This window comes from Urtica dioica, chromosome 3 (genome assembly GCF_054948205.1).
Source record: "Urtica dioica subsp. dioica isolate 48M chromosome 3, U.dioica_male_clone48M_v1_H2, whole genome shotgun sequence".
NCBI lineage: Eukaryota > Viridiplantae > Streptophyta > Magnoliopsida > Rosales > Urticaceae > Urtica > Urtica dioica.
In genome coordinates, this window is record NC_142758.1 from 37215564 (window position 1) to 37236433 (window position 20870).

The 20870-nt window shown below is 38.9% G+C and overlaps 1 protein-coding gene across 1 annotated transcript; it reads left to right on the plus strand.

The window, feature by feature from the left end:
* Positions 1 to 13317: 13317 nt before the first annotated feature.
* Positions 13318 to 15237, plus strand: LOC149402692 (MLP-like protein 34). Its single transcript, XM_089609573.1, has 3 exons — positions 13318 to 13667; positions 13754 to 14257; positions 14722 to 15237. The coding sequence occupies exons 1-3, from the start codon at positions 13463 to 13465 to the stop codon at positions 15036 to 15038; spliced, it is 1026 nt and encodes a 341-aa protein (XP_089465699.1). The 5' UTR covers positions 13318 to 13462; the 3' UTR covers positions 15039 to 15237.
* Positions 15238 to 20870: the final 5633 nt, after the last annotated feature.

Genomic DNA, 20870 nt, shown 5'->3' on the forward strand with positions numbered 1-20870 from the left:
GGGTTGCTAGCGACGGACCCGAAACACCTGCGTAGCTTATACGAGAATCGAGGTAAGAAGCAGAAGAAGGTTCAAGACGCAAAGTATGCGGTCCAAGGGTTTCTCCCTGCGGTTCAATTTTGGGCGTACGAGGCCATAGAGTTTGTCGGTGTAGAGTATGGCGAGAAATTGAGCGAGAATAGCATTCCGAGAATGCTGAAATGGGTGAGTATGAAACAAGCAAGACAGAAGGGGTTCACAAAAAAGTTAATCCGACAAAGCGTATGTTTTCTAACTTTTTTTCTTCGGAGATTTTATGTACATTTTCAGCTTCATTTCGACGTTTTCCAACTATTATGTATGATTAATTTCGAAGTTTTGTTTTATAGGTGGAGGCAACACCGACGCTTGAGCCTACCGATGGTGAGAAGAAGTATCTCTCCATACTCGAGAGACACCCATCTACTATACCAGAATATCCGGGTTACAATTCTGTTGTAGCGCACAAGAAGTCGGCGTACGTGAATGAAGAGGACGTTGGCCCACCGCGTGGAGATGAGAATTTTTCAATACTTGAACGACGTTTGAGTGATGTGGAGCAGAATGTTAAGAAAATGTGTAGGGAGCAGAAGCGCATGAGGAAGCAAATCATGAGGTGGCAAAAAGACACGACTGAGAAACTCGATTATTTGGTAAGTGTCGTCCCGGGAAGCGCTACACAAGAAGAGAGGTATCCATCGGAGAAGTTTCCACGGCGGAGGTCACCATCGCCACATGGTAATCTCTCTCAACTGTGAATTTCGAAGTTTTTAGTTTTATATTGTTAATGATTTCGGAGTTTTATGGCTTTTTTTATATACTGTTTCGAATATTAGTTATTAATTTTTGGTGTTTTGTGACATAATTTTTTGCAGTGGAGAATGATGAAGGTTTATTTTTTGACCCTGACGAAGCTGTTAATATTCATGATGAAATTTTGGACCCTCCGGATGATGATATCGGTAATGGTGAAGAAGAAGAAGATGGTGAGGAGGAAGACGATGAAGATGATGACAACGATGAAGATGATGAAACTTTGGACCCTCCGGATGTCAACGATGGAGATGATGACAACGACGAAGATGAAGACGATGATGACGAAGGGATGGCAGCCCCCGAGACGACAAGCAACGTGGCAGCCCCGGAGACGACAAGCACCGTGGCAGCTCCCGAGACGGCAAGCGAGACGGCAGCCCCCGAGACGGCAAGCGAGACGGCAGCCCCCGAGGCGGAAGCCCCCGTGGCAGCCACCGAGACGGCAACCACCGTGAACGCCCCCGTGACGGCAACCACCGTGGCAACCCCCGATGACGACGATGACTTCGTCAACCCTCCGACGAAAGAGACGGCAAGAACTGTGGCAGCCCCCATGACGGAAACCTCTGTGGCAGCCCCCGATGACGACGACGACGACTTCGTCAACCCTCCGGCGAAAGAATCTGTCCGTGTCTATGGTAAGTTCTCAATTTTCAAACTGTTTTGCCTATATTTCATGGTTTATGTTCTTTTTAATTATTTTATGTTGGATTGTGTAGTTTCGAAGAGAAAGAGCAAGCGGCCCATAAAGTATGATGATTACACTCCGTTGAACACAGCCAAACTGAAAAGCCTGAAAAAGGGGTGATGAACATTACTTTGATAGTGTTGGAGACTAGTTTTTTTGGATGAAAATTGGGTTTGTAATGTTTGTTGATAATAACTTTGGTAGTTTTGGAGACTAGTTTTTTGGATGATATTTTGGTTTGTAATGTATACATGAATATGAATAACCCGAAATGTCTGAAATCCTTGACAAAAAATTACTGAAATGTCTGAAATCATTGACAAAAAATTACTGAAATGTCTGAAATCCTTGACAAAAAATTACTGAAATGTCTGAAATCCATTACAAAAATGAACTGAAATGTCTGAAATCAAACACATAAACTAACTGAAAACTCTGAAATCAAACACATAAAATAACTGAAATGTCTGAAATCAAGCACATACACTAACTGAAAACTCCGAAATCAAACACATAAAATAACTGAAATGTCTGAAATCAAGCACATACACTAACTGAAAACTCCGAAATCAAACACATAAAATAACTGAAATGTCTGAAATCAAGCACATACACTAACTGAAAACTCCGTCCTCCTTGAGACGGCAAACGTTTGATCTTGCGCCGTCCTCCTTTGCTCTTCTTCTTCGGCCGACCGGCGGGGTTTTTCGCAACAGGTACCTTGACCTCCATATTCAACAGCTCTTCTGGAGCATTCCACTCGTGTTCAGGACCACAAGGGTACACAGCATCCATGTAGGCTGCTCTCCAACTTTCTACTCGATAGAAAGGGTGACACAATGAATACACATCGATGTTACGCTTTGTTGCGACACACGTCGCATGCATGCAAGAAAGACCAAGAAGTTGAAACAACCCGCATGTGCATTCTTTTGTCAACATGTTTACCGTGCCATCCTCGTCTCCATCAAGTACTAAGAACTCATGTTGCGTAACCCCCGAATATTGCAAATGGCGACCCTTTTGAACTTGAACTCGTAAGTCCTCATCAAATTTTGGACTCAGTTTGGTCTTCGCATTTCCAGATTTTTCTCTTCGCTTGAAGAACCATTCTTGAAGAGTAAATCGAATGCATTCCACCATGCTACAAATTGGGAATGTTCTAGCGTCCTTTATCCTCTTGTTGAAGCTTTCCGCGTAGTTACTCGTCAATAAATTGTACCTGTTGTTAAAATATTCGAAGTCGCATTGTAAATCTAAGAAACAAACCAAAATCTTCGAAATAAAGTACTACCTGCTTGTGAACTTACCTTTTTCCAGGAAAGTACGACCGAGCAAACCTTTCAATTCCAATGTCTTCCAGATATTTAGCAAGGTTTGGATCTTTACGCCTTAGCTTCTCGAATTGAGCATGGAAAACAGATTTTCTCCAAGCATAACATGCGCCATACATCTCTGGGCCACAAACATCGGTTTTGAACACATGAGCAACATTCATACTTAGATGCTGGTAGCAGATCCCGTGATAACACTCTGGATACACAACCGGTATAGCATGAAGGATACTCGCGTGCCTAAAACAAAGCGTTTGAAACATAAATATTAGATCAACTAAAATATTCGAAATGTACTTCTCAGAAAACCTAAAATCTCTGAAATAACATTCCAAAATTGTCGAAACAAAACTAAAATCTTCGAAATTAAGTACCTGTCTGATATGAAACAAAGATCTGGCGGGGAACCGATGGTCTCTCTCAGTTTCCGAAGGAAGTAGGTCCAAGAGTGATTATTTTCGGTGTCTACAACAACAAATGCAAGTGGAAACAATTGGTCATTTGCATCTAATGCAATCGCCGATAATATCTGCCCTCCGTACTTTGTCTTCAAGAAACTACCATCGATACATATCACAGGTCGACATGATGCAAATCCCCGTATACAAGCTCCAAGGGCCCAAAAACAGTACCGAAATCAACTGCCGGAGTCAAGAACAAGGTCAGTAACCGAACCTGGATTTTTTTGTTCTAATGCGTAGAAGTAAGCAGGTAACCGCTTGTATGACTCGTCAAGTGTACCCCTTATGTACCCAATTGCCGTCTCCTTGCATCTCCAAGCCTTCTCGTAACTCAAATTTATCCCATACTCCTTTCGTACATCTTCTATGATGTTCCTTGGTGTATATGATGTCGATTGAAGACTATACTTATGCTTGATAACATGTCCTACAATCCATGGTGCAGCTTGAAGTTGGCCACTAGCAGGGGCATCAATCGAACAAGTATGTGTAGAAACATACACACTCACTTCGAACATATCACTGTTTGGTAGTTTATTCCCTCTCAATTTCCAAGTACAATCACCAGCTTTGCACTTGACTACCCACCGACTCCTGCTTGTTTCGAAGACCCTATACTGAAAGCTCTTTCTCATTGCAAGCATGGCAACTTTAGTTTTCAAATCAAACTTATTATCAAAAATTTGCCCAACACATATGTCCGAAGAACTGGCAGTGGATGAAGGCGTACTTACATTTTCCTCCGAATCGGGAATTGAAACATGTGCATCCCATAATTTTGACTTCTTATGAGGCGTCGCCGATACTGGCTCTGACATGGGAATATCATTATCATTCATAACCGGATCATCCTCACAATAGAATCCGCTTGCATCAAAATCTTCCTCATCATCGCCATCTTCATCTTCCTCATCATCACCATCCTTACCTTCCTCATCACCCTCTTCATCGCATGGCGCCTGAAAATCATTCACCTCGACGCTAATACCTAAGCATGCTACCTGAGAATTTGGGGTTGGTGAAATTGCCCTGCTTGGAGTTGTATCAAGAGCTGCATCAACAATGTTTCTTTTCACGGGGGTTACGCATAAGGAAATCCTCAGCTTGGATTGACCAGAATTCTCTAACATAAATGCCGTCACACTAGCGTCCGATGCCAAAATGAGAGGAGGCATTGGTCTTCCAGCCCAAACATACGCAGCTTCAAGTTTCAAATCGTATAACGACTCGTCGACACAAAAAGCTTCGTACATAGCGATTAATAGCTCCGCCCGAGATATGTCTTTCGCGAGTGCACGGAGTTCGAATCGCGATTCATTAGTATATTCCCATTTTGTACCTTTGTTCACCCAAGTACCATCAAATAAACAACATATATTAACGTTTGAACCTGTTAAGAAGTTAAAAATTTGAGTTTAAACGATATCTTTTCTGGGAATCGAAATCTTCGAAATGAAATCGAAATAACAACTATAAACTTCGAAATTACAGACAACAATTTCGGACTTTTTTCTGGATCCAACATGACGAACTCAAACTCTTTTTTTTTTCCAGGAAATCAAACAAATCTCTTACAAAATATCATCGAATTAGGGATCGAAACTTACCCATATATCTTCGGGTTTGCCGTGCGTTGGGGTTTGCGACGAGCGTGGAGATGGGCGTGCGTGCTTGGCTGTGGGCTCGGCTGGTTCGCGACTCGGCTGGAGGGCTCTGTTGGTTCGCGAGATTGCTGGACTGGCGACGACGGCTAGGGCTCTGAGTGGCGACGACGGCTGAGTGGCGACGACGGCTGCGGGCTAGGGCTCTGAGTGGCTCTGAGGATGGTTTCTTTTTTTCTTTTTTTTTTTGGAAAGGGAAAGGTGCTTGGCTGTGGGCTGCACGTTTTTTTTTTCTTTTGTTTTGGTTTCTGAATTGAAAAAGACAACTGGAGTGAGTGAAGGATTAATTTTGAAAAAAAAATTCATTTAAGGGTAATTTTGACATTTTACATGGTGATATGCTTGGTTTTCCTAAGGGAACCAAAATATGGTTTGGTTTTCAAATCACATGCTACACTAAGCTTGCTTTATCAAGTTTCCCTATATTTATGGATATATGCAGTAAAAACTATTAAGTTTTATTTATATTATTTTGTTAACATCCTCAGTTCATCTATAATTTTACTGTTAATTTTTCGGTAAGAAATTATCCACCTATAATAGATAATGGTAACCGATTATGATTTTATTTATCTGTGATTTATCTCCCGCAATAAGCAGTATATCACAAACGGTAACTCAAACCTCCGGAAACAAACCATGATAATTAGTGATAGAGCTTGAAATTATTGAAGTATCTTCTTGAACTAAATTGTTTTTATTTTTAATCGTCTTCCATCTTTGGATTTATATAGTTTGGCATATAATATCTAGTTCGCGGAACTAAGTTTTCATACTCATATTCAACCTTTATTTTAGTTTCATATACCAAATGGTTTCTACTGGTTTCTAGTTATCTAAGATTTACATATGAAAATTGCTATTTCTCTAAAATTTACTAAACGTTAGTTATTTAACAATATGAAACGTTTAAATCGACTATTTTCATAATTTTCTATTTTTTATTTTTGTTGCGATGCTCCTTTTTAACTTAGGCAGTTTAAAGTTTAAGATACCTTACCTATATGAATATAAAATCAATGATTCAATTGATTCAGTCAAAATTAATATGTTGATTTATTTCTAAAACTATAGGAATCAATTACTCGTTCTTTGTATAGTAGGGTTATGCCTTTTTCAAGTTATTGTATAATCATCGTGATTCTTCTATTAACTTTTTTCTTTTCTTTTTAGTTAATGCGTTTTATGTTTGCAAATTCAATTAGACAAATTCAATTGACTGCAAATCGCTAACAACTGGATCGTGCCAAATATGAGAAGACGAACCTGATGACGAGCTCGCGTCCTGAGTTACAGTGAGGAGCGAAGCTCCCCTAGGGATCGTGGGACTTATCATTGTTTCTCAATCTCGACGCTGTCTGAGAACTAAATGCATCGCTGCCTGCTCTACGTCATCGATGTCCATCTTTGCGGCTTCTTCCTCGGCTTGCTGCTGAATATCCACCATTTGACTTTGGATTTTTTCCTTTACAAATGTGATAAAAACCAATAAAGATGATCAAATATTAATTAATAAGTAATTAACATGATTAAATTAATAAGACATTACAACTTACATAGAGGCATTTCACGGCTTCCATTGTCCAGTGGCCTTTATCGTCTTGGTGGTAGTGTTGCCATGTTTCTAGTGCGGAGGCCAAGGTCCCATCTTCCCTCATCTGCAAGTATTAATGAAAATATGCGCAACGTGTTAATATATAACCTTTCAAATATTGCAATTACAATTTTACGAGCCAACAACTTACTTGCATCCAATGACAAGCCAAGAAAAATATCGACCGCTGTCGACTCTTTGTCTTCTTCTTCTTCTTCTTCTTCTTCTTCTTCTTCTTCTGATTTTCTTTGTTGCGTTTAGACGCTTTCTGCGAAACGTGAATAGAAGCTCATAGATGATAACAGTTTCTTTAAAAATATTACCTTAAACTCTTCTGTATCAAACCTCTCTATCGCTTTCTCCCAATCTGCCCGACTCACGCCCTTTGGTGTTTTTTATTTGGCAAGATCTTTTTAGCCGCATAATTTGATTATGAAATTCCTCGATAATTTCGACTTCGCGTTACGAAAAATTCTCTTTGCATCGTGAATGATAGGAGTCAATCGCGCCTCGATAACAATTTGTTGAGCGTATCTCGCCAGTCTTAGGATCTCAGCAACGAAAGTGAACTCACTATGGAGTCCGATCAAAATAGCGTCCACACACTAGGGCGATACGTCTGGCCAGGTAGAGATATGCATCGGAATAGAGCCACGGATATAGACTCCCAGGCGCATGGAGAATACTCTGATCTTCTTATTCTTTTCCCTACCTGTCTGATAGAATATCTGATGTACTGGATCGTATCTAAGAACCTTTGCACCTTCGACCCCTCTGACTGCTTTCTCAGAAGTGGCTCCAGTCGTCGGTCCCCGTGTAGCCTTAGAACCGAAGGATCCCGATGTGTGTGGGGGATCCTTGCATCTACCTACTCCAGTGGCCATCGACATCCTATAAGATAAAAACAATAAAAGTTAAAAGTTATTTGTTTCATCAAAATAAACATCATTCATCGTCATCAATCTATATAATATTAGTATCATCTTCTATGTCGACATCGACATCTTCTCCCTAAAAAATGACGCACACCTCATCTTTGTCATCGCCGCCTTCTTCATTGTCATCAACATCAAAACGAACTCAGTTACAGTTATTTCGTGTCGATGATTTAGAAGCTCGATTTCAGACAATTGTATTATCAATGGAACTAAGGCTGATGTGGTGGTGTCAGCTTCAGAAATATTGTCCCAAATCCCTCGGTGATTGCATTCCTCAACGATTTCCCATTCGCCACCTTTGACAAGATCTTTTATGTAAAAGACTTGCTTCGCTTGATTCGCGAGTATGTACGGCTCGTCCGTAAACCGCTTGTCGCGGTATAAGCACTTGTCGTTCCACAAATCCTATCATCGTGTACTCTTGTTCTCGCACCAGAATTGTCACCATACCAAATGAATTTGAATAATACGACACGATAATTATGCCTATAATTCAGCATGATGACGTCTTCCATTTTCCTGTAGAAAACGTACTCATCCACATGCACACAAACACCGATGTTTTGAGTGATTCGTTGATTGTCACGACGACGAGTGATTAACTTGACGCCGTTAACCACAACTCGTATATTGATGACCGATTTGAAATGAACCAATAGAAAATGCTTAGAGTTCTTCAGAGACGTCAGATGCACTAACTTTCAGATCATAAATCTGGTTACAAACTGGGCAGTTGTCAACTTTCTCGATATCTTTTCGAAACAACGCCCAGTCGTTGATGCAAACATCAATCATCTCATACCCCATTCCAAAGCGCTTTAGCCTCGCTTTTGCCTCATAGTGCTTTTTCGAGATTCGATTACCAACTAGATAAGACTTCCTCGAGAGTTGCAAAAGTTCAGTGAACGACTTATTCGTCCAATGGTTCGTGACTTTGATGTGCATTAACGAAACCAAGAATGACAGAGGCGAAAACTCTTTGCATCCAAGATACAATTCCGCTTCCAACTCCACAAATAGTTCTTCAACTTGCTCCTCTGCACGCACCTCGCTTGGGGTCGGATCGCAAAGTCGTCAAAATCCTCGTGATCCATGGTATCATGGAGAGCATCATGCAATCCTCTTACTCATATCTGATCAGTTTCGATGGCATCTTCATCTTATGTAAGGAAATGACGTTCACCGTGATGTTACCATTTAGTGTAATTTGGGGTAAATCCATTGTTCATGAGGTGAACCCTTACAACCCCGATTTTCTGCCATCTCGCATTGTTGCAAGACTTGCAAGGACACTTATATTTGCCATTTTCGTTCGATAATTTGCTTGCAAGACGGATAAACTGTTAACCCCAATTCTATACTGCAAGCTTAATCGATCATTCTCGGTAATCTAATCTCTACATGGATTTGACATTTCACTGAACGAAAGGAGAAAACGAGATGAACAAGTGCAGTTATTAATTAACTTTGAAAGAGAATTATTACTAAAGTCACGATGGCGAATTTTAGCAGTGTGAGAGAGATTGTGAAATGTATGTTATTTCTTAAGTCTGCTCAGAAAGAATTTGGCAGTGTTATACTGTTTGCCCACCATTTTATGACTAATTAGTTCAAATTTCTACCGAAATTTCGGCAGAATTTCCCCTACAATATTGACAAATCAAAAACCTGCAAATTCTTATAAAAACATATACATACCATCCAGAACTATCCTATGAATAAGCTAAATCCTAAACCGAACCTCTATGGCTCAGTCACAACAAGTTATCAATGAAAAATCGAAAAAAAATCAAAATCGAAAACTATTTACAATTTCAATTATAACTACAATTAAAATTAACCTAATCTAATAATTAAAAACCACACAATTGAACTAAAAATTACAATTTCATTTTCAATTTCAATTTAACTAAATCATATTTACTTTCAATTACAATTTCAAGTGTAATTAAACTAAAAATTTGGCTACAACAATTTTTATTTCCATTACAATTCCAGTTTCAAAATCAGTTTTAATTTCAAATAAATAACTAAATAGTTTCATTACAATTACTTAAACTAATTTAGTCGTATTAAAATTTTATAATTACAATAACTTAAACAAATCAAATAACCTAAACTAATCAAAATCAAATAACCTAAATTAGTCAAAACCAAATAACCTAAACATGTTACTAACACTAGGACAAAAAACGTCATCCGGTGCGACGATTGTCGCACCAAATACCTCAAAAGTCGCACCTAATAGTTTATTAGGTGCGACTTTAGGTGCGACAAAGTCGCACCTAATAGTCCGTATCTAAAGGTATTAGGTGTGACATGTCGCACCTAATATGTATACCTATAGGTGCGACACTTTTAGGTGCGACATGCCCAAGCGGGTCATTTCATATCAGGTGCGACTTTGTCGCACCTAATAGGTTATTTTAATTTAAAAAAAAAATTAGAAAGAGAGAGTGAGATGTAGGCGGCGGCGGGGCGGGGGAGGCTGGTTACCGCCGGCGGGGCGCGGGGCGGTGGGCTGGCTGAGAGAGAGTGAGATTGAGAGACGGTGAGACGGAGAGAGAGAGAGAGAGAGGGGGACGTACCGGAGCGGGTGGCGTCTGGTCCAGGCGGCGGGGCGGGGGAGGCTAGTCACGGTCAGCGTGGCGCGGGGCGGGGGGCTGGCTGAGAGAGAGAGAGCGCGGGGCGGGGGAGGCTGGTCACGGCTGGTGGGGCGCAGGCGGGGGGCTGGCTGAGAGAGAGAGAGAGAGAGAGAGAGAGAGAGAGTGTGAGATTGAGAGACGGAGAGAGAGAGAGACAGAGAGAGAGAGAGAGAGAGAGAGAGAAGGGGGGACGTACCGGAGCGGGCAGCGGGCTGGTCCAGGCGGGGGGTTGGCTGAGAGAGAGAGCGCGCGGGGCGGGGCTGGCTGAGAGAGAGAGAGAGATAGAGCGAATGAGTGAAAGAGAAGAAGGAAGTTCGAGTTTAAAAACCCTAATTCATATTGGGTGCGACTTTGTCGCACCTAATAATCATATTGAGTGCGACATTGTCGCACCCAATATGAAATCCCAGATCCGAAAAATTTCGGAGGGATTCGGCGGGGAAGTTTAAATTTGAAACCCATTGGGTGCGACATTTGTCGCACCTAAAGGTATTAGGTGCGAAATTTGTCGCACCTAAAGGGATTAGGTGCGACAAATTCATATTTGGTGCGACAGTGTCGCACCGAATACCACTAAACATTAGCGAAATTTTTAGTTATCCGGATGAGTATCCGGTGCGACATGTCGCATCTAATATGAGCTTAGGTGCGACTATTAGGTGCGACATGTCGCACCTAATACCCTTCCGCACCCAATATGTTAATTTGTAGTAGTGTAAACTACTTAAGCATTAAATTAATGTTTACAATTAATTAGAGAACTAATTAAACAATAAAATTTACAACCAATCTAATATATATATACATATATATATATATATATATATATATATAAACAACAAATTAAATAGTAAATGTCTAACCTATAGGGTGAGGGCATGGACGAGACGCAGCGGTACTGGGTAGAGACGAGACACAAGGTAGACCAGTCAGCGTCGGGTCTTGGGTTGGGACCAGAGGCTTCGATCTCAGCGGGGTGGCAAAAGAAGGTTGGCACGGCTTCCTTTAAGGCAGCGTGCACGTCAGGTCAGCGTTGGCAGAGACCGAGAGATAGTGGCCAAGAGCGTCGGGGCATGGATCGACGGACGGTCGGATGGACGGATGGGATGGATCGACCTTGAGATCGACCAAGACTTCAAAGAAGCTTTGAATAAAATGAAACTCTGAAATGGACGCGCACTGAGTCCAATACGCCGAGAGAATCGTGAAACAACAAAATATCAGACTTTAGAGAGAGAGAGATAGAGAGAGAGAGAGTGTGTGTGTGAATAGAGTGAGAGTTTAAAGAGAGAGGGGGGAGATTGCGAGACAAGAGAGAGAGAGAGAGAGAGAGAGAGAGAGAGAGAGAGAGAAATAGAGAGAGAGAGAGAGAGAGGGAGAGAGAATACATGCAGACGACAGTGGCGAAGACCCAGAGCGACGAAGATGGCGGCGACCCGATGAGCTAGAGGCTGAAGGCGATGGCGGCGCGACGAGAGGCTGAAGGCGGTGATGCGCGCAATGAGAGGCCGGTGAGAGACCGATTTTGGGTGAGAGAGGGCGGGTGAGACTCAGAGGAGAAGAAGAAGACGCGAGGAGGAAGAAGAAAAAGTCGATTTTTAAATAGAATTAACCTAGAAATTGGATGCGACAAAGTCGCATCTAATGATACTTTCGGATGCAACTAGTCGCATCCGAAGGTATTTAAAAAATTGGGAAAAAAATATCACGTCATTAATTGAACAAAAATAAAAGGGGGGAGTTATATCCCACTTTAAATTTTGAGTATTGGATGCAACTTTGTCACATTCAATAATCAAGGTTATTTAATGGATGCGATTAGTCGCATCCAATACTCGTCCGCATCCAAAGTCCTATTTGTAGTAGTAGAATCACAAGCGATTGCGGTTTTAGAAATTTTATCCGAGATCAATGCCCAAAGAAGAAAATCATATCTTAGATCTGAGATTCAGATATGTTGAAAAATTCAAAACCACTCCGATTAAAAATTGGACGGTACAAAATGTAGATCAAATAAGTCTGATTTATTAAAACATAATTAAAAGATAAAGTAAAATATAAAGAATAAAATAAAAATAAAAATATATTTCCCTAAGTCGAGAGTCCTCCGTTGGTCGAGACCATCGTTTCTCCATCACAGAGAAGACGATGACGCCGAAGATTGAATTTCAAGTCTTGATTTTTTTCCGAAGAGAGTGCGCGACTATCGTTAGTTATAAATGAGTCAATGAGTTTTGATCTAGTCCTGTGTTACGATGATTTATATCCTACATTGTCTTGATATTTTTCATTAATTGCTGTTTATCATTGTTCAAATAAAATTAATTGTACCCGATTAACAACTGAGCTGAAAACTGTTTGAGTAAAGAGTTTTGTTTTGTTTTGTTTTTGTTTTAGTTTGTTTGTTTTTTTTTCTGTTAATAGAATAAGTAGCTAATCCACTATAATTAACAAAATGTTATGTTCTTATTATGCAAACTTAATGTTCATATAGCTATAACTATAGTACCCATTCATATAGCCCTTCATATAATAATATTTATTGAAATTACATGAATCAAAATTATACATTGAATTTTTAACAATATAATATATCAGCGTTTTTGTTTCCATGATCCATTACGTTTCGACGAGTGTAAATTTACTATTTCTAAAAAATAAGTGTATGCATATAGTTTTCGAATTACCTTCGGAACTATAAATCATGAGGTGGGTCCAGCTTGTATCTGAAGTTAATAATCTGAATTCTGAAGGATGTATCGGCATAACGACAATAATAAGAAATATTTTTGCGTAGAATAAATAATATATTTGCTTTTGCGTAGTAGAAATAATATATTTATATATATATATATATAATATATATATTTTTAATTTATAAAGGAGTCTATGATGAAAATATCTTATAACTTATTATAAAGGAGAGTATGATCAATAAAGCTATCTAATAAGCGATACTTAGTGGGGGGGTCTCTGATGATTGATAGTATTATAGATTAAAATAAAATGCGTATATATACAGATATATATATATATATATATATATATATATATATATATATACATGTAGCGCATATCACTCTATTTGTGCAAGCGAGATTCACATGGTGTAAGTTCTCCAATAATAATTCTGATGAGCAACAGTTTCCAAGCAATAACAACGTCGGTGTACTTTAAATATAGTATTAAAAATTAAAAAATGATGATAATGATGAAATATTGTGTATATAAGGAGATGGATATAGATGAAATATATAGCAACTTATTGTAAGAAGAGAGAGAGAGAGGAGAGAGAGAGAGAGAGAGAATGGCTGGAGAAGGAGAAAATGATTTGTTGGGAACCGTGGAGACGGAGGTGGAAATAGAAGGATCCGCGGAGGATTTCCACCACATGTTCACTCACAAACCACATCACATCTCAAACGTCTCGTCCGACAAAATCCAAAGCTGCGAGCTCCACGACGGAGAGTGGGGCCAAGTCGGCTCCGTCGTCTACTGGAACTACCACCACGGTACATATTATATCATATCATATAATACTATATATATACATATATATTGTATACACATGCACATACTCACGTGTGTTACGTGGCAGATGGTCAACCTCGAGTGGCCAAGGAAGTGGTTGAAGCTATTGACCATGAGAAGAACATGATATCATTCCGAGTGATTGAAGGAGATCTGATGGATCACTACAAGTCGTTTCTCATCACGATCACCGCTAGGCCGAACCCGGAGAACCCAAAGAGGTGTATCGTTCATTGGCACTTGGAGTTCGAGAAACTCCATCACGAGATCATAGACCCTCACACTCTCCTCGAATTCACTGTCGATGTCTCCAAGGACATCGAGGCTCACATCCGCGAGGACAAGGCTCTCGCAGAGCAGGAGAAAATTTGTGGGGCGGGAGAGAATGATCTGTTGGGAACCTTGGAGACGGAAGTGGAGATAGAGGGATCCGCAGAGGATTTCCACCATATGTTCACACATAAACCGCACCACATCTCTAACGTCTCTTCCGACAAAATTCAAAGCTGCGAACTCCATGATGGAGAGTGGGGCCAAGTCGGCTCCATCGTCTATTGGAACTACCACCATGGTATGCACGGCGCTTTAGCCTCCCCTGAACCTCTAGTTATAATTTAGAAGAGTTTGTTATAACTAGCTAATCCTCTGATTTCTTTTAAGATTTTAATTATAGATCTATATTTTAAATTAGCTATAGATCTATATTTTATTTTATAAATCCCGAATTTGTTAAAACTATAAAATCAAATAATAACCGATACAAATAAACACATACAAATAATAATTTTTTCTATAATTTTGTAAAAACTTATTTTCTGTTTTGCTTGGCTGCAAATATTATATAGGATACTTCTTTAATAGATAATAATTACAATAATTATTTATGCTATAAATTTATACGAAATATTAGCTAGTATTAGCCCTCTCGACATATTTCCTGGCTTCGTCCATGAGAGAACGTACGTAGATATATATCATGGCATATCTTATTATATGCATATATATGCTCGGATGCTCACTTGTGTTACACGGCAGATGGTCAACCCCGCGTTGCCAAGGAAAGGGTTGAAGCTGTGGACCATGAGAAGAACATGATATCGTTCCGAGTGATTGAAGGAGATCTGATGGATCACTACAAGTCGTTTCTCATCACAATCACCGCTAGGCCAAATCCGGAGAACCCAAAGAGGTGTATTGTTCATTGGCACATGGAGTTCGAGAAACTCCATCATGAGATCATAGACCCTCACACTCTCCTCGAATTCACCGTCGACGTCTCCAAAGACATCGAGGCTCACATCCGCGAGGACAAGGCTTTCGAAGCCCAGACTCACTCTATCTCTGCTGCTTAGTTTTTCTCTTAATTAAACCTAAAAATATATATTATAAATAAATCGGGGATATGCGTGTGTTTTCATCAGCATTTACGTGTGTATGTGTGTACTAGACTGTTTGTTTCTATTCATGGATATTTCCTATTATTTTCTATGCCAATATTGTATGAAACGTACCTTTCCTTCATGAAAATAAAGACTCTACTTTGGTATTGTATATGGATGGACTTTAATATTTAAGATCTCGATGGTTTAAATAAACAAATGTAAAATGTCTGATGTATCCATCTTCCTATCTTTTATTTGCTTGGAGTCACTATCTAAGTTATTAGATAATAGTAATACAGCCTCATTTTACTTGGGAAAATAAGACTTTATTTGAACTGTTAACTTTTGTTATTGAACCCCTCCGAGAAAGTGTGAAACCACTCTCCCCGGGCGAGCTTCTCTATTGATGCATCTATGTTGGCAAAGGCGGTGGTGCCCGGTGGAGATTGGGAGGGCAAGGAATAAAATTATATGATTTTTTTATATACGCCTTTGAAAAAAAAAATATTCTTACGCCCCCTAATTTTTTTTTATAAAAGTTTATATTTTTATTAAATACGATTTTGGCTAAGCCACATGTCGAAGTAGTACATCCCGCCGCCGCGCATCACCCGCCGCGCATCACGGGGATGCATTTCTTCTCTTCTTCAGTTTGCCAAGAAGTGTCACATTTTAATTTTGGCCTAAGCATTTTTTTTTAAACACAAGGAGCAACAAGCCTCTTTTATTTTTATTATACAAAATCAATAAAAATTATGAACTATTAGCATTCTGGGTATTTTGAAAGAGCTTGACGTGTGCTCAAACTTTAATGTGCTATTTGTTTTTTCATCGTTTGGAAACATGTACAAAATGCGCGTTCACTTGTATTTAGTCGTTGATTCATTTCGATTTAAGTCTATAATTTATGTTACTAAAATGTTAGTCTTTTCTATTTTTTGGTGTTTCACCTTATTTTTAATGGAAGCTTCGTGCAATTTCAAAAATATAAACGTGCAATTTCAAAAATATAAATGGATGGCAGTGGCCAACCACTAATTTTGATCAAATGAATAGAAATATGAAAAGTATTGTTACGTTATGTGTTAGCTTATTTCTTACTGCAATTTGTTAAGAAAAGATGTCGGACAACATGTTTCAGGATTTTGTAGAGACATTGTTCTCTTTGTGCGCAGACTGTAATTACGGTAAGTTTCCCTATTTGGCTAGATCATATCACTGAAGACTTTCCTTGATGATTTTCACGCGTCTATGGGTAAGGAAACCCTAGATTGACTTCCAGACTTGTATGATTGTTATAAAAGCCGAGTGCTTCCCCTTAGCAGTTCTTGATGCCTTATCAAAATAGTTAGGGTTCCTAGACGTGCACGATTGGCGGACTGGGAGACTATTTATTTTGATAAGAGCGGTGTAATTCTACAAAAACTATTCCAGAAGTCTGAATGTCTATGAGATTGGGTTATGTGTCTACGTGATTGAAATCTTCACGTGCGTTGATTTTGAAGCTGACCAAGCATAGAAGCGTGCTTGAAGAGTGGAATTGAGAGGGCTCTCAAATTCAGGGGCAATCCTTGTTTTGGTAATCACTTGTAGTAATAGTTTCTAGGGCATTAATTTTTGTGAATTCATTTTCACTGGAGGAAAGCCCCCAGATATAGGTGACGTTGCACCGAACTGGGTAACCATATTGTGTTTCTTTACATTTACGCACTGCTTATTTCATTATCCACTATCTGTGCTAGAGAAAGTTGTCGGACACATTGACTCTACATTGTGTGCGACATCTTGCCTCTTCCTCTAAGTAGAATTTCAATCGGTATCAGAGCAGGCACCCAGATATTAGGGTGGTTTCCTATATAATCTATTATGTTTATAATGGATACTTCCAGGGAAAAATGATCTGTTAATCGTCCCCCCTGTTCTTGATGGAACGAACTATGGCTATTGGAAAGCTCGCATGGATGTCTTCATGAAGTCTCTCGACAGCAAGACAAAGGCTATTATTCACGTGTGGACTGCTCCTGTCACTGGAGATGATAAAGGGATAGAAACTGGCTTCAAACCTGAAAAGGACTGGGATCCTGCTATGGATGAAGCTGCCTTGGGTAACTCTCGTGCTCTTAATGATATTTTTAATGGGGTTGACACGAATGTTTTCAGGCTCATAAATACATGTACGAGTGCAAAAGAAGCATGAGAAATTCTAGTTGTTGCTTATGAAGGGACTACCAAAGTGCGCAAGCAAAAGCTTCAATATATCACTACGAACTTTGAAGTCCTTACCATGTTTGGAGAGAAGTTTGTAGCTGAGTTCAATGTGCCTATTCCGAATTTGGCTAATGAATTCTATTCCCTTAGGAAACCGATGACTGATGAGGAACTAGTCAGAAAAACTCTAAGGGCTCTAAGTCCCAGATTCAAGATGAAGATTACAATCATTGAGAAAGTTCATGATTTGAAGACATTGAAGTTTGATGAGCTCATGGGATCACTTATGACATTCGGGCTGTCCCTTCCTAAACTTCAGAAGAAGAATAAAGGAATGGCGCTCAAAAGCTCTATCTCCTATCAGAAAGAGTAGGTATACTCTGACAAAGTTAATGAGATTGATGACACTATTTCTATGCTTTTCAAGAATTATAGCAGGGGGATGAAGAGGTTCAACCAGATGACCGGGAAAAATGTCTCTCAAGATGTCAAGGACAACTTTCAACAAAAGTTTCAGAAGAATGGAAATTTCCACAAAAATGGCAAAGGCAGCGACAGAACCTACAATAATTCTGGCAAAGAAAAAGGTATTTAGTGTCATGAATGTGAACGTTATGGACATATTCAGAAAGAATGTCCAAATTTCTTGAAGAAGTAAAAGAGAGGGTACAATGCCACTTTTTTCGATGATGACGCAGATGAGAGTGACTCTGACCAGATAAGCATTTTGTTGCTTTTACTACCACTATTCCTAACCATATTTTTTATATTCATACTGATGCTTCTGGTTCCTCTATGATTAATACTGTTACTATTGATGAGGATGAATTATCAGACGATACTCTTGATGATACTTATAGTGTTTTGCATACTAAGCAGGTTGAAGAATCTCAGGTTCTGGACAAGCAAAATGATCTAATTCTTGCACTCATTGAGGATAAAACAAGGCTCCTTGAAAATCATTGTAGATCTAAACCGTGAAGTGAGCCGGCTAAATGGTGAACTTGAACAGATTACCAATTTGTCAGAATGATGAACTCAAGTACAGACAGCCTTGACAAAATTGTCACTGGCTGAAAACATGACTCAGACATCTGTCTTTGACAAGTGTCAAAATTAATTTCAGCGACAGCCCAACAGATCAACAAGGTCTCTTGTCAACAGACTGTTGTCAATAGTGCCCACAAGAAGAGTAGTAGTCATTACTTATGTACATCTGATGTAATAAAGTCTCACGAAGACTCTTGCTTGTATTTGTTGAATAATTAATAAAAGTTGAAACGTTCATTCATTCTTCCTTATCTGTTTGAAGCTTAATGATAAACTATAGTCTTTAGTCCTTAAACAAACCTAACAACAAATGAAGAGTCAAATATAGATTTGCATGAAAAAACTCGTCATGGTTTGCTTAAAACAGTATATTCACAATCTAAGGATCAAAGGGCTATTGATCTTAGAATGATTATTAGGAGAATCTATGATGTCTGGTTATGGGACATTGAGAGTTAGAGACTCTATAGTTCTTCCTAGGTATCTTCTGAAGTGACTAAATTCACCAGTGCACTTCTAGAGATAGAATAAGAACAAACCATTTAACCTCTTGTGTCTTGGAGTCACTATGTATGAATTGCATCATTTTCACCTCAATCCTGAAATGAGACATGTCATTTATGTTATCAATTGTGCCCACAAGAAGAGTAGTAGTGTTTACTTATGTACATTTGATGTAATATAGTCTTACGAAGACTCTTGCTTGTAACTGCTTATTTATTAATAAAACTTGAAACGTTCATTCATTCTTCCTTGTCTGTTTGAAGCTTTATGATAATCTATAGTCTATAATCCTTAAAAGAACCTAACAACACATGAAGAGACAAATGGAGATTTTCATGAACAAACTCTTCATGGTTTGCTTAAAACTGCACATTCACAATCTAAGGATCAAATGACTATTGATCTCAGTACGATTGTTAGGAGAATCTATGATGTCTGGTTATGGGACATTGAGAGTTGGAGACTCTATAGTTCTTCTAGGTATCTTCTGAAGGTACTGAATTGACCAGTGCAGTTCTAGAGACAGAATACGAACAAACCATTTAATCTCTTATGTCTCGAAGTCACTACATATGAATTGCATAATGCTTACCTCAATCCTTAAATGAGACATGTCATTTCATAGCTTACGTATTCTCATTTGAGAAAGTCAGAGTTCGGATTCACTATGTGATTCTTAACAGGACCTATTAGGGAAGTACTAAATTATGAAGATGTCATGATTAATTTTGTGAAGATCTCATAGATATGAAATTCATGTACAAGATTGCTGAAATGCAATGTATATCACCTCATGCTTTGTCCCTTGGAATGTGAATAAATGAACTGGTCAGTGTCCAAATTGAGTCATGAATCTTTTGGATGAATCAATGTGACTTGTTAGCTCCTCGTCAATACATTGTTTCTAACTTATTCACAAGCGACAAAGGAGTTGAGTAAATAACTGCTAGAAGGGTAAAATGGTAGTTTTGTTAATCTTGACTAGCTGATGATATTCATGAAGGGTAAACATAGATAATATTCAGTAGATTCACTCATCACAATTAAGTTGAATTCTTGAGTAGAAAACAAATTCATTTTAACCGAGAGATTCTCAGTGTCAACTCTTTAGTGGAGTCAGCTAAACTTGGAAAAGGTTTGTGAACTTTTGAGTCCAAGTATGTTAGCTCAAGCTTTGTTCATTTGGATCCATGAGGTCACTGTCACAAATCATATCGAGTAGGATTAGTTAAACAAGAAGCTAAGTCAAAACAAGAACGAGACAAGTTTTACGAAAATTGTCTAAAGGGTAGTTTTGTCTTTTTGGACATAGGACGAAATGAATGTCAATAAATTTTTTGACATTGTCATATGATGACAAATGGAACTATATCATATGGCCAAGTTAAAGTTAGTTGGGCCTTGAGGATTAATTTCATTTCATGGAATTTTATTTGAAAATTCCTAATGGGCCTTTCTTTATGTTGTCATGAACAAATGAAGAAACATCTAGAAACTCAATCTAGATGCATATGGCCGTCCAACCCAAGGAGAAAAAGAAAATTATTTTGTACATTGATGTATCAAGATACTTGCCAAAAGAAAAAGAGGAAACAAATTTCCTCCATGAGGAAAGAAGGGAATTCGGCCAAGGCAAGGAGAAGCAAAAGAGGAAACAAATCCAAGGGCATCTAGTAGCTCTCTTGGCCGTATGGAATAAAGGGAAGGAGAGAAAATATTGCTCATGAATATGTGATACTCTATAGAAGAAAAAACTACTTGTTGAAGGTAATTCCTCTCCTATAAATAGGGCCCTCATTCCTCTCATTTTATTCATTCCAAAGTTTTAAAGATTGAGAGCTTCTCTATCTATCTTGGCCGCCCCTCTCCCCCTCTCTCTCTAAGTTCTTTTTTTTTTGGCATCTAGGTCCACATTAGACCTACTATTTTAGCTCTTTGACTCTTAGACTTGTTCTTGATTCGTCGTGTTTAAAAGTGCCCACACACTAATTCCTTTCTTTCTCAAGTGATTCATGTGATAGAAACTTTCGTGGGTACTCG